This window comes from Melitaea cinxia, chromosome 25, assembly GCF_905220565.1.
Source record: "Melitaea cinxia chromosome 25, ilMelCinx1.1, whole genome shotgun sequence".
Taxonomy (NCBI): Eukaryota; Metazoa; Arthropoda; class Insecta; order Lepidoptera; family Nymphalidae; genus Melitaea; species Melitaea cinxia.
The window spans coordinates 7,546,044-7,560,992 of NC_059418.1; the positions used below are offsets into that span (position 1 = coordinate 7,546,044).

The 14,949-nt window shown below is 34.6% G+C and overlaps 1 protein-coding gene across 1 annotated transcript; it reads right to left on the minus strand.

The window, feature by feature from the left end:
• Positions 1–150: 150 nt before the first annotated feature.
• On the minus strand, positions 151–14,263 carry LOC123666089. The gene is made up of 12 exons (XM_045600297.1): positions 14,173–14,263; positions 12,938–12,985; positions 8,966–9,013; positions 8,580–8,675; positions 7,773–7,868; positions 6,456–6,551; positions 4,284–4,379; positions 3,115–3,258; positions 2,441–2,539; positions 1,728–1,775; positions 767–907; positions 151–203 (listed from the first exon to the last, which is right to left on the minus strand). Exons 1-12 carry the CDS (start codon positions 14,261–14,263, stop codon positions 151–153), a joined length of 1,056 nt encoding a protein of 351 aa, XP_045456253.1.
• Between the last annotated feature and the right edge of the window lie 686 nt (positions 14,264–14,949).

The following is a 14,949-nucleotide window of genomic DNA, read 5'->3' on the forward strand; positions in this document are numbered from 1 at the left end:
TGTCGTAGTCTGGGACGTTTGTGCTTGCGTATTGTGTGTGTTTCTGGACCTCCGATACAGGAAAAATTCTACTAAGAACCGTTGGGTGTGAAAAATTTATTTATTGATTTAACTATAAAAAATCGCTAATATTAAACGTAATTTTATACGTTACATACCGATTTGGACGATTTTATAAATATTGTCGATCCATTCGAAGAATCCTGGAAATTAAGACAAAAAGAATTAAAGAAAATTTATATTTAATTTTTTGGTCTCAAAAATTCTTTCCCTTTGAACCCTCTATTTTACAGCCTTTGCCTTTGATGGTTCTTTCATATTCAATCCTAAATAGCTATCTAATCCTTAACCACAAACATTACTCTTACTTTTAATCCTTAATACTTTTCTGAGCGCTAACCACAATAAATCATTCTTAACCTCAATAATTGTCCAATAAAAAAAAAAAAAAAATTTCTAAATCTTTTACAATACTCTGTGGTCGAGTCTTCTTGGGGAATGGCTCGTAACTTTCCTTTACAATGAATCTATATAAATAAAATATAATTTTGCTAAGCGCATAACTCGACCAATTCGGCTACTTTATTTTTTTTATTAAAAAAAAAATACTATCAACTTTTGACAGAACGAAGTCTGTCCGGGCAGCTAGTGTTTAATATTTTTATACTCTTAATCCCTCTACTTGTATTACCGTTAACCCACAATAATGATCTCGCTTTTAACCCTCATTAACTGCCTTATTTTCAACCCATAATATTCGTCATACCCTTGACCCTCAATAGTTCTCTTATTTTCACAACAGCAAGGTTTATAGTTGTAGTATTTGTAATTTTTCGTAATGTCTGGAAGAAGTGTATGATGTCCGCTGATGTGTACGATTTGATTGTAGTCACGAGGACGAATATATCTGAAAAGGACAAATCTTTATTAGTAATCAGTATTATGATAATTTATTTAGACTTTCTTTGATCAAAAATTTACAAAAAAAAGGAGTTGTAGGAACGCAAACCGGTCTTAATGTCTAGTGACGTTCACTCGCATTCAACATTTTGGTCAAAAAGAAAAAAAAAGGAACTGACAGCATTATAATACACAGGAGGATCATCCTTCCGTGACCATGCTTGCTATAAACCTATAAACTATCCGAAACGTCGGGCATCTAAAAAGCAGAATAAACCGCGATAAAATCCGAAAAAGTTGTTTAATTATAATGAGTGAAAATCGCGTAAACATTAGAAACAAATATATGTACTGTGTGGCTACGGTACTAAAGAATTTAGCCACCCCCTCTCTTCCCGTGGGTGTCGTAAGAGGCGACTAAGGGATAACACAGTTCCGCTACCACCTTGGAACTTAAAAAGCCGACCGATGGCGGGATAACCATCCAACTGCTGGCTTTGAAATACACAGGCCGAAGACGGGCAGCAGCGTCTTCGGTGCTACAAAGCCAGCCCTGCGGTCACCAACCCGCCTGCCCAGCGTGGTGACTATGGGCAATACACATGAGTTCACGCTATTTTTGGCGTAAACTTGTGGAGGCCTATGTCCAGCAGTGGACTGTGATAAGCTGTAATGATGAGTCGGTATTCGCTGTATTAATTTTTTTGGATTTAATTTCGCGCGTTAGTTTTTATTTTGCAATAAATCCTGATATAGTAATTATAAATTATAAGCCTCAAAGGAGTATTACAATGTGCATAAAAAGCATAAAAGTGATAATAACTTACCGTTTTTCCCTGTTATGTCTACGACGTTGTTCCAAGCGAGACGAAGTGCTGCAAAAAAACAATTACAAATAATTGGTTAAAAAATGCTTGCCATCAGGTGATGCCCCTCTGTAGACCTAGTATTATTGTTTAAAAGTCTAATAATCAATAGAGCATAAATCTCACAAAAAGAAAAAATTGCTTCCATGAAATTTTTTATGTAACTATATCAGCAAACAAGCGTACGGCTCACCTGATGGTAAGCGATTACCGTAGCTTATAGACGCCTGCAACAGCAGAAGTATCGCAAGCGCGTTGCCGACCCCATCCCGAGTTACCCCCAGGAGCTCTGGGCACCTTACTCACCAACAGGAACACAATACTGCTTGAAAACAGTATTATTTAGCTGTGATCTTCTGTAAGGTCGAGGTACTGCCCCAGTCAGACTGCTCCATATTTTGAGCAGGAGATTTCCTGCTGTGCCCTACCTCAGTTAAATCTTACGGGACACCTATATAATATCCCCGATGTTACGAAATATAGCTTTTTAAAACTAAAACCTACACATATTTAGGTTCAAAATAATAAAAACGGTGTTAAAAAAACAATCAGCGACTTCTAATCTAAAATATCAGCCCCCAAGAAAGCTCCATTGCCATGTAATATCGAAAAACGCATATGTCTCATTATCCATAATTCAATTTATATTAAAAACAAATTATAAATTCACTTACATTTGGTTCCCGTTAAACTCACGAGTTTGTTGAAGAAATCCAATATATCCGAATTTTCGGTTTCTGTCTGGATTTGCTCTATTACTTCCAGTGGCGTCACTGCAAAAGATAATTAATATTTAAAAATATACTAATTTCATTGAATTATATTGATACAATAAGGCGAAAGGAATTTGTATTTGTAAAACAAGCCAGTTTTATTCTTACGCTATCGTTATGGTAAGTTATGCGTTATTACGGTGCACTACAAAAATACTAATCTCTTTAATAAATTAATTAAGTTTTTGCCCAGAGAATCGGCGTAGCGATTCAACGGGGAAATGCTGCCAGCATTCTTGGCACAATTCCACGCGAACGTGATTTGTACCAAAACTATCTGTAGATATTTAATTCTTAAGTTGTGAATTGTAAATATGTATGATGTTTAATAAAAATTAAAAACGTTAAAAAAATCTTTAATACATCTAAAAAGGCTTCGCACGGGCCACTTGGTCCCAGGCGGCACAAGATTGAAAGAAAAAATTCCAAATCGCTTCCCCAATGTAACACGCATAAAAAACAATAAAATCAAGAACCTCCTAATTTTTTTAAAGTTGGATAATGAACATAATGAACATTGTGAGTGTGAAATTAATTTAGTAACCAAAAAAAAATAAGTAACAAGAAATATTCACAGTGTTTGAAAGTTAGTCCAGTAATGACAGCGCTGCAATCGCTCAAGTTGTACGTCTGAGTGACGCCCAGCAGACCGGAGAATACGATGAGTGGGTCTCGCCTCTTTGTTATTCTGTTTACGTTTCTTAGTAGCGTGATTATATCTGAAAGAAATTAAATAGATGACGTGACTGCCAATTCCACTATGCAAAAGCCACAAAATAGTCTGTGCTACCTCCTATCTTTTTATGAACGTAAAAAGTTTTGAGATATTTAGCTTTTTAACATATTATTTTCACAAAGTATCTTTCTATTACGGACATTACATACATTTTTTTTATGTCACTAGGTCGGCAAAGAAGCGTACGGCTCACCTGATGGTAAGCGATTACCGTAGCTTATAGACACCTGCAACACCAGAAGCATCGCAAGCGCGTTGCCGACCCAATCCCCAATCCCCGCAGGAGCTCTGGTCACCTTACTCACCAACAGGAACACAATACTGCTTGAAAACATAATATCACAGTAAGGTCGAGGTACTACCCCAGTCGGGCTGCTCCATATTTTGAGCAGGAAATTTCTGCTGTGCCCTACCTCAGTTAGATACATACATGAAACCTATTCCCGATGCCGACTTGGCACATTCCAAGAAGCTCTGGCTATCTTATCATAGACTAAATACGACTACTAGTTGCTTGGTTGATTCAGCCTGTAACATTCGACTGCCGGGCATGCCTCTTTCCCCATGTAGGAGAAAGATCAGAGCTTAATCCACCACGCTGCTCCAATGCTAGTTAGCGGATATATTCTCTACGAGTAACGATCGCTATCAGGTGTACATGATAACAACCGTGACCAACGGCTTAACGTACTCTCCGAGGCTCGATGGGCAGACCCAGAAGGACTGCACAAACACCCAGACCACGGCAAACTTCTGTACGGTTTGCGGAAATTAATCGTGATCAATTTGGATAACCCATACTATTATTAGACAACACATAAAGATGAGTAATACAGGCTATTGACTTATTATGATTTTATATAGAAAATTATGTAAATTTTTTTACAAAGAATATATACGATAGAAAAAAAATGCAAAAGATAGAAATGATAAATAATACAGAACTTAGAAACAGACACAAAAGTAATTTGATATAAGTAATACATACAAAAATTAATATGTACTTACTTTCTTCGTGGAATATTCGTTGTATTTCCGTATGTACGTGCTCCAAATCCGTCTTACCGAAAAGTTGGTATAGTTTATCAACTATTACCCTTAAACCTTAAATACACACAAATTATTACAATCCACACTTATTAAAAATTTCTTTTACATTCTGATACTTTACAGTACAAAGTAAATGTTTAGTTGGGACAGTTTGTGAAACACAATTAGAGAGTCATGAAAGTTACTTTTGAAAATATCCACGTTCTATTCGGTTTTGGTAAAGTAATAGAAAACACGGTACTAACAGTTGTCTTATAACGAATTTGCAATACTTTGTATAACTTTACAGTATAATGTGCGCATTCAACTAGGTCAGTTGTGAAACACTTTTAAAGATCCACGACATTTTTCTTACAAAATAAAAGTTCTGGGGCAGTTTGTGTAAAATAATAAAAAGCTAAGTACAGTTGCCTTAGAACGCATTTAACGCACATAATTTTTTAGTATAATGTGTGTATTTAGCTGGGTCACTTCGTGGCACAAAGTTAAGAGACCCAATACCAATTTTCTTCGGTAATAGGTATACAAAGCAAAAGAGTTCTGGGCCAGTTTATGTAAAGTGATAAAAGACACACAGAACACATTTACGAGTATGTTCTAAAAGCCCCAGGAGACCATTTCTCAAGCAACCAGCGCTAACAGTCACGAGACTTGTTTAGTCGGGCGGTTCATTCAGAAATATATAAAAAGTTACCTATTATCCTACCTATCCTACTATCGCAATTTTTTTTTCCTAATTCATTTGATTTTTTTATTAATCTATCGTGAATCAACAAAAAATAGTTATTTGAAACAAATAGAGTAAAATGAAATAATAAAAACAAATACTTACTAACTCTAGCAGTCTCTTGGAGGAGTTCTTCTAACGCGTATTTCAAATCTTAATAAACATATAAATTATTATTAATTTTATAGTAAACAAAATATCAGACTTTATAACAGATAGACAGAATTTATATAATATTATATTTTGTATTAATCTTAATATATATAAATATCGTGTCACAATGTTTGTCCTCAATGGACTCCTAAACTAATTAACCGATTTTAATCAAATTTGCACACCGTATGCAGTTTGATCTAACTTGAAAGATAGGCTATATTTTATTTCGATATATACTCAAGTAAAAAAAAATAAGGCGGTACGAAGTTCGCCAGGTCGGCTAGTAATATAATAAAAGTTGACAGATATGGTATGATATATCAGATCATCATAAATGGTATGATAATGATTTATGTGATATATTAGTGAAAAAATAGACTATGTCCATAATATTATTGTCTAATATTGACTAGCCCGTTGGCGCAGTTTGTAGTGACCCTGCTTTCTGCTCCGAGGGTTGTGGGTTCGATTCCCACCCCGAGTCTTGGTGTAATATAAATATTTATTTATATATTTATATATGTATTATTTATAAGTATGTTTATCGAAAAAAAATATGTAGCTATACCAGTCGGCTGTTACCTATAACACAAGCATTAATTGTGTGTGTATTGTGTAGATATTTATTTATTTATTTATTAAATATTGAATACAAAAAAATGAAAAGATGTTATATGAAACAACGTTTTCGGATATTATCGCGGTTTATTGTTTTTCAGATGCCCGACGACTCTCCTCCCTCTGACCCACTGGGCATAGGCTATATTTTAACGAGAGAAAACAGAACAGACAAAACCGAGTAATCCATGGGGACAAAGCTGCGAACGTACATCTAGTTATTTTTTTGACTTTACAGCAACCATGGTCATCAGTCCTACCGTGACCATGGTTGCTGTAAAGTATCCGAATCGTCGGGCATCTGAAAAACTTATAAACCGCGATAAAATCCGAAAAAAGTGTTTCATTAAAATGAGTGAAATTAAAAAAAAAATCTATTTTTTTATTGATAAAACTTCATCGACCAATTTATATAATTTCTTTGCCGAAATAGATTCTGGTGTTGCCAAAATACTATTTATTATATTCTCCAACATTGATTTAAAACACACGGGAAAAAATTACCGTCTTCTGGTTTTGTTATTAACACATGCCACTTATTTTTATTAAGACTTAAGATCGCGTTGTTATTAATTTGTTTAAATTTTAATCATTGGTAAAAAAAGGGTTCAATAAAAGGAATAACTTACTTGAAAATCCTGTGAACTGCTTTATAAATAGTATTGCTTCTGAGAATGTCTTCTTTCCGACCAAATCTCGGAATTCAACTATGGCTTCGCCGATACCTAGACAATTATTTCAATATTTTTTATAAAAAATCTATAATATAAAAATGAGTCGCTGAATGTGTTGCTAAGCGCAAAACTCGAGAACGGTTGGACCGATTTCGCTAATTCTTTTTTTAAAATATTCCTTGAAGTACGAGGATGGTTCTTACGGAGAGAAAAATTCTAAAAAAAAAAATTAAAATTTCCTGAAACAGTCTAAAAACAACACTTTTCTATACTCCCATACAAAAGATTTGTGATAATACTTAAAAGTCAATTTGAACTTTAATACCATACGATAAAGTTTGTGTTAGGCGATACGAAGTTCGCCGGGTCAGCTAGTTATTGATAAATTGTTTATATTTAAAAGAATAATATTACAAATTAAATAATGTTTGATACTCACTGTTGCTTCTCATGACTGAAATGAGAACGTTGAATGTAGCGTTCCAATCTACAACAAAACAGAATTAGCAGTTATTTACATGCCATGAATTTTAATGATTGTGTCACACGTGGAGTTAGTAGAGTAGCTAGAGGTGGTATACCCGTTTCCAGATATATAATTTATCTGATTCAGATAACTATTAAACTAAATATTACATTTTTGAAGTGTAAACTTTTGGCGCACCGTACACACATTCTTTCGTAGGTAAGTTAGGCTGAACCGTCACGCTCTGAGGTGAAAGGCTCGATCGGGTGAGCTCGGGACCGCCGAGTGTACCCGAGCGAGAAAGATACTGACAGCTGCTCTTCGCTGCTGAACGGCGAAAGGCTCGATCGGGTGAACTCGGGACTTATTGCGTTATTGCTTAATTGCGATTTCCAATAAAGTTTTCACTTCTGCCGTGCGGTTTAAGCACACACTATATTTTTTACTTTGGTATAATTTTTTCAAGACGGCTTATCAACAATTAATCTGTACGTACGTTATTAGTGCGTTTTTATTGGTGTAAATTTTTATGTATATGAATTTGAATATATTATCATGTACTTTAGGTATACGTACTACACTTGTCGATTGACTGGAATAGTGTCACTTAAACACAAAAAATCATCCAGAAAGAACTGCAGTAGCTGCATTTCGTACAGTGAATGAAATGTCAATGCACTCTTTTCGCTGTCATCAGTTCCTAAATTAAAATTTTTCATCTCTAGCATAACAAGCCATTATTAGCTCTAACGATGATCATTTGAAAACTAATTTAAGGTTTCCATTCCAAAAAGTACATTTCTTACCGATTTCAGAGCTTAAAGCTTCATAAACGTTTGGAAACTCCGAAGGACCGGCTCCTGCCGTCAGTTTGTGAACTTGTCGATTTACTCCTTCAACACCTACGAATTTAAAATATAGTAATAATTGTACACTAAAATAAATGTCGTCTTAATTCATAGAAGACTAGAATCGCATTTACAAATTAATAAATAGAACATTATAAATTAAATGAAAAGATTAAAAAAAAAAAGCTAAAGTAAAGAACCTTTTTCGTGATCCATTCCGTGCTCGTAGTAACTTATTACTTCTTGTGTACCTAAAAATAAAAAATAAATGACATTTTTCCGGTGTTTTCTAAACCGATATTGATAGTACCTATATATTATAAAAAAAAGTAATTGAAAATAGTAATAAGCCTTTTAGGCAAATGATATTTGGTAGGTATGGTAGAAATTAAGTGAAACTGTTATTACGAGTTGACGTCACCAAAATGGCGTCCACGCACGTTAGCAATTTACGTGTATACTGTGCGTACTATTCATATTAGAAAAACTAGCGACCTGCCTCAGCTTCACACGGTCGCGTAAACTATCAGTGTTCCTCTACTATATTACGCATGTATTATACATATAAACCTTCCTCTGGAATCACTCTATTTACTAAAGAAAACCGCATCAAAATCCTTTGCGTGGTTTTAAAGATAGAAGCATACAGACAGTGGGAAGCGACTTTGTTTTATACTATGTAATGATAATCACTATGAAATCACTGAACAACCACTCATCCATCGTTGTGACTCGATTGTAACAGAATACAAAGCTGATACTCACCCTTTCTTCCTGATATGCGTTGCAACATCTCGAAAACACCATCAAAATCGCTATGTCCAGTTAAGTGTTTGATGATTTTAAACGCTTCGTAAACATCTAGAAAAAAATATAAGACCACTTTAAAACTTGGAATTTTTGACCGATTTCTGAGAAATTGCGTCTTGTACATAAGTTACTGATAGAATTTATCAGAAGGTAAAATAGGCTTTTAAGGCTTGTTTCACAAATAAAATACAACTTATTGATTCCAGTATCAGACAGTTTTTTTTGTTTTTTTTTTTTTTTTTTATTTGTAAGTTTGCAATAAAGTATAAATAAATAAACGAAATTTAGATACAAACTAAAATGTTATAACATTTTGAGTAATTAAATAGTTCAGCACTTACTTGTTTCCCCAGTCAGTATTCTTAGGAGACGAACAAACACTCTTAAATCTGAAAATGTAAAAATGTTCGTTGTATTTTATGTCAACTCTAAAAACTATGAAAAGATTCCATCTATAAACTACGTCACACGTTAGGGCTGGCATTGTAAGAGGGTAGTCAAAGTGTGACATTGTGTGACAAGGGACGAGAAAGGGTCCAAAATCTTGTGACATTGCATTTCAAAATATAATATATTTAATTTTTAGTTAAAATGAAATGAAAAATGTCGAAATTTATGCTCTAATTTAATAAATAAGAATTTATAGGTGAAAAATTTCAAAATGTGTGAAATCACACTAGGTATGGGGCGGGGGTCTCATAAATGTGATCATCTGTGACGAGAACGGGGAGGAAAAAACGAGAAATTCTCTTGACGCTATTTATGGATGGCCCCAAATTAGTAAAATTTACTGTCTAAATTATAAAAAATAGAGAATGATTTTATTATAAATAATAATATTATTTATATATTAATACGTGAAGCAAAAACTTTGTACCCATTTTTACGAAAATTACGCGGACGGAGGACCATGAAATTTCGCACACTTATAGTTTATTATATAGAGAAGGAGTGCAAAATTCTAATACTTCTTTTTAATAATGCAGAAAAAATACATTAACTCGATAAAAAAAAAACATCTCACATTCCCACGTATTTGACACACACACGCATATTATACTCTTTTGTTTATTATTATGTATATATTATGTATGTACCATGCCGTCTAATTCTTTTGTCATGTCCTTTTCATGCTTGAGGTTGTCTGGAAGAGATCGCTCTTTTAGCGATAAGACCGCCTTTTGTACATGACTATATTTTCTTTTTCGGTGTAAATTTTTTTTTCTCTGATAGTGTACAATAAAGAATATTTGTATTGTATTGTATTGTATTGTATTATAGAAGTATAGTCTTTGACAACAGAACCTTAATAATGTTAACACTTATAATTAAAATTAATTATGGTCGAATTTCGGCCTCTGTTATACATTAGTATAAGACAAAGTTTTCGTTTTTAATTTTTTGTAACTGATAATCTCAATAACTACTGGACCGATTTTAGAAATTCATCCACCAGTAGATTGCTACGGTTCTGAGTGGCATGGGATACATTTGACAGAAAACCTAACAGATAAAACCGAATAATATATAGGGAAGAAGTTACGAACGTACATCTAGTTACTTAATAAAATAAAAAAAGTTACACTTACTTGCGTTTCCATGGAAGTTTTCAAAGAAATAAACGAAGAAATTTATGCCTCTGGTCGCTCTACACAGCCTAAGAAATCCGAAGACTTGCCTATTAACTGAAAAAAAAAGAAATTATTTATTGATTTGGCCTGTAACATTCCACTGCATCTTTCTCCATGTAGGAAGTAGGATCCGAGCTTAATTTCTCCAAGGCACGGTGAAAAGAAAAAGATAATAAAGTTGCATTGCAGTTGCAATTTTATTACATGCTCAAATTCAAAATATAATTTTGATCAAATAGGCTTCAAAAGCACTTTCGAATCGTCATTTTATGTACAAGTGATTTTTATTTGTAAAAGTGAAGCTACCACCGATTCGGAATGTAGATTCTGCAGAGAAGAATCGGCAAGAAACTCCGCTAAAAGTTATTCTTTTGAAAATAAATAATTAAAAATAATTGGAATGTGGATACTTACTGGTAAGCCCTGTGACTTTTTTTATTTCCTCTAAAGCCATAGTTTCATCTGTAAAAAAAAATCGTTTAAAATTTTGTAGTAAAACTTGTACTCTTTGTTAAAAACTTTTTTCTTTAATTCTTATATCTTCTTCTCTTATTATCATTTCAGCCTATCGCAGTCCACTGCTGGACATAGGCCCCCACAAGTTCGCGCCAAAAATGCGTGAACACATGTGTGTTGCCGATAGTCACCACGCTGGGCAGGCGGGTTGGTGACCGTAGGGCTGGCTTTGTCGCACCTAAGACGCTCCTGCCAGTCTTCGGCCTGTGTGTTTCAAAGCCAGCGGTTAGATGGTTATCCCGCCATCGGTCGGCTTCTTAAGTTCCAAGGTGGTAGTGGAACCTTGTTATCCCTTAGTCACCTTTTACGACACCCACGGGAAGAGAGGGGGTGGCTATATTCTTTGATGCCGTAGCCACTCAGCACAGTTCTCTTGTTAGGGAATTTTAATATGTTGTGTCTCGTAAGTCAACAGTTGCCATATACTTTATTGCTCTCGAAATAGCAATAAAGGATATGGCGACTGATGAACTGCGCTCTGTTAATAGAGCACTTTTGGTCGCTCAGAATGCGATTGAAAAGCGATAGCAGATGGTTTTGAAATGATAACAGCATAATTCTTGCTTAGTCTTGGCTATTATATATATTATAGTAATCTACGTCTAAGTACGACACCGCTTAACATTTAAGAACTAATTGTGCAATAATTGCTGACAGCTTCATTATTATACGTAACTACTAACGTATCGAACAAATACAAATGTATGTGAAAGTCAAAAATATAATATATTATATTTATTTATTTGAAATCTACATTGTGTCTTAAAAACATAATAATTAGCATAACATGACGTCACGCAAAATTAATATTAGTACAATTGTACATATATTTAAGTATTGTCACGGTATAATTAAGTAATAATGTTATATGATACGTAGTTACCAAAAAATTTTTTAGATTTTATATGCGAAGTAAAAATGAAGAAAAGGTTTTAATACAATACGTAAGTTGAACTTGTACGTTTTGACCTATTTTCGGAACGTTAAAAAAAAGTATGATTTTTATGTATAGCCTATGTATGATGGATATAGTCTAGTGTATAGTCTAAGAGATGACTTATATATAATTATACTAATATTGTAAAGAGGTTTTTTTTTCTTATATCACTAGGTCGGCAAACAAGCGTACGGCTCACCTGATGGTAAGCGATTACCGTAGCTTATAGACGCCTGCAACACCAGAAGCATCGCAAGCGCGTTACCGACCCAATCCCCAATCCCCCCAGGAGCTCTGGTCACCTTACTCACCAACAGGAACACAATACTGCTTGAAAACAGTATTATTTTGCTGTGATTTTCTGTAAGGTCGAGGTACTACCCCAGTCGGGCTGCTACATATTTTGAGCAGGAAATTCCTGCTGTGCTCTACCTCAGTTGTAGGTATAGTATAGGAGGTATAGTTTCTAACTTTGTTTTTTAGGTGGTAATCTTCGCATATATTGATCCAAACACGAAAATACTTTCATTAACAGAAAGCTACACTATTCAGGAGTGACATAGGCTATTTCATCGAAACGGCTGGACTGATTTTTAATTTTGTGTGCATATCGGTCTGAGAATCTGCCAACATTTATTTATCACACAGCTAAATTATAAGGGAGGTAAGGGGGATTAAGGGGGGTTAATAACATACATGGCAAAACAACGTTTGCGGGGTCAGCTAGTATTTTTATAAATCATTGTAAATAAAATAAAGGTGTTAAGATAATTTTGTAAAATAGTTTTTTTTTTCGATAAAAACAAATCACAAAAAAAAATGTATACCCAAATAATTATTTTCTTTATACCTCGAATAGAACTCGAAATTAATAAGGAACTTCGTTCCTATCTGGTATCCCACGACACCACACTTTTTTTAAATACAAAAACTTGAAAATCGGTGGCATATTAAAAAAACAAACGCGGGCTATGGAAAAAATTTCAATGAACCTCATAAAAAATGGAGAGATTCAGATAAATGTTATACCGAGTTATGAGAGACTTTGAGATACACATAGATCCCAATCCGATACCTATACTCGATTTCTCAGCTTAATACGTAATTAGTAGGGTAATAATTGGTATTGAAGGATAAAAAAAAGAGAGAGTGAATACACTTTATTGAATCAATGATTATCTATGGATTTTTTTTTAGTAAATATTGAGTGATTTGATTTAAAACCTCACCTGTGAAGCCAGTTAGCTTGTTCAACGTGTTCCTCATCTCTTGTTGATCTAGAATTAAAAAAAAATCAATGAAAATTTACCAAATATTTTCTAAGACTAAAAAGTCTTTATGACATTAAAATACAACCTCATTGAAGACCCTGACTGGCCATAAAAAGGCGAGGTCGAAAAAAGAAATTATGTTACAAGCAAAAATGTTTATTTATTTTCACCTGTCTGACCAAGTACGTTAGCCAGAACGGTCGATATTTGTTGGCTGTTATCATCTGAAAACAAAAAGAAACATCGATACATTAGAGTTGGACGACCACCAAACTCTCAAAGTTCTGCTTATCTCGTGAGAAGGCGAGCCCTTAAAAATAATACAAATAGGGCGCGCAAACAATGATCAAAAAGAATACATAAAGATTAATTCAAAAAAGTTTCAATAATACAAATGTATGTATGAGACACACAAAATACATACGTAATAAAGTTTTTCAAGGGTATCAGCTGACAAACTTTCCACCGAGATGCAGCCAGCAGCTAATTTTCATTCATAGTAGTATGTAAACTATCACTACATAAATTTTTAGTTGAGAAAAAATCATTGAAAATGTAATTTATTTTTCATGTTCAAGCAGCCAGCTGACGTATAATCCACCATTTTATATTCAGCTGACTTTATTTTTCTTTAAGATATTAAACTATAATCGAACAAAATTTAAAGCGGGAGGAAATTACTAAAAGCCTTTTTTTTCTCCATGCGTGGGAGACTGCCACTGCCCCATCCACGGTATCACAGCTAACGGTCGCGAATATTCATAATATAAATCCCTAATGCATTTTACGAAGTTCCCAGTACGTCCAGACAAGTACTTGGTGTGTGATCCAAATTAAATTTTGATCGAGACACGAAAAATGCTTTTTGTGCATCTCTAATATAGTTCTAGTCTATCGTTTTGAATTTAGAATCTTTAAGCGACTTCAAAGAAGGAGGAGGTTCGCATTTCAACTATATTTTTAATTATTCCTGTCTTATGATGATTAAAATTGATTGAGATTTAACGAGAACTTTTTGAATGATCCCAAATAATGCGTATTTGACTAATTTTTCGTCTAGCTCTCTTGTATTACTTGCCGATGTAATTGAAGTCGCTTTTTTATCGTTTGCGAGCAAACGCTATTCTGAATTTAAAAGTTTAATGACTGACTTTTTTCTTATTAGGTCAACTCCTCTCTTCTAGAAATCTTACCCGAACCATTGTCGTTACTTGATTCTTGCTCCTGGTCCAAAGTGTGCCTGTTCTGATTGTGGTTTTCTTCACGTTGTTGTTGATCTGGCATTGTAGTGTATATTAGTATGATTTAAGCAAAGAATAAGAAGCCGCGTTGGCGCAACGGTTACAGTCATGGATTGTGCCTGTTGTGGCGCTTGCGGGTTCTATCCCCGCACATGACAAACATTTGTATTGGCTATTGTAAGGGTCTCCCCACCGTGCTTCGGAGAGCACGTTAAGCCGTCGGTCCCGGTTGTTATCATGTACACCTGATAACGATCGTTACTCATAGTAGGGAATATATCCGCCAACCCGCATTGGAGCAGCGTGGTGGCTTAAGCTCTGATCCTTCCCCAAGATGGGGAAAGAGGCCTATGCCCATTAGTGGGATATTACAGGCTGAAGTGTAAAGCAAAGAATTAGTTATTTCAATTTAAGTGATTTGATTAACCTCAAGAGGAAGCGCAGGGTCCTCCTGATAATAAACGTATAAATCTATGAACGCCAGCAACACCATGCGGTATTGGTTTCCTGTGGTGAATAAGGTGGCTAAAGCTCTTGAGGATGGTTAGGTGTATGGTTGGCAACGTGCTTGCGATGCTTCTGGTGTTGCACGCATCTATAGCCTACGGTAATCGCTTACAATCAAGTTGACTGTATTCGTCTCTGCCTACCTAGTTACATAAAAAATATGGATGTTCTAACCTATTTCGCTTCTTCTTTGTTGCACAACCACTACACCATGAGGGCCTA

Bases quoted from the DNA above. Each gene is read 5' to 3' on its own strand.
- LOC123666089 (XM_045600297.1), bottom strand. From the start codon at position 14,263: ATGCCAGATCAACAACAACGTGAAGAAAACCACAATCAGAACAGGCAC. The intron at 12,986-14,172 runs GTAAGATTTCTA...TTTTAATTCTAG, and splicing joins AAGTAACGACAATGGTTCGG to ATCAACAAGAGATGAGGAAC. The intron at 6,552-7,772 runs GTAAGAAATGTA...ATAATTGTCTAG, and splicing joins AGCTTTAAGCTCTGAAATCG to GTATCGGCGAAGCCATAGTT.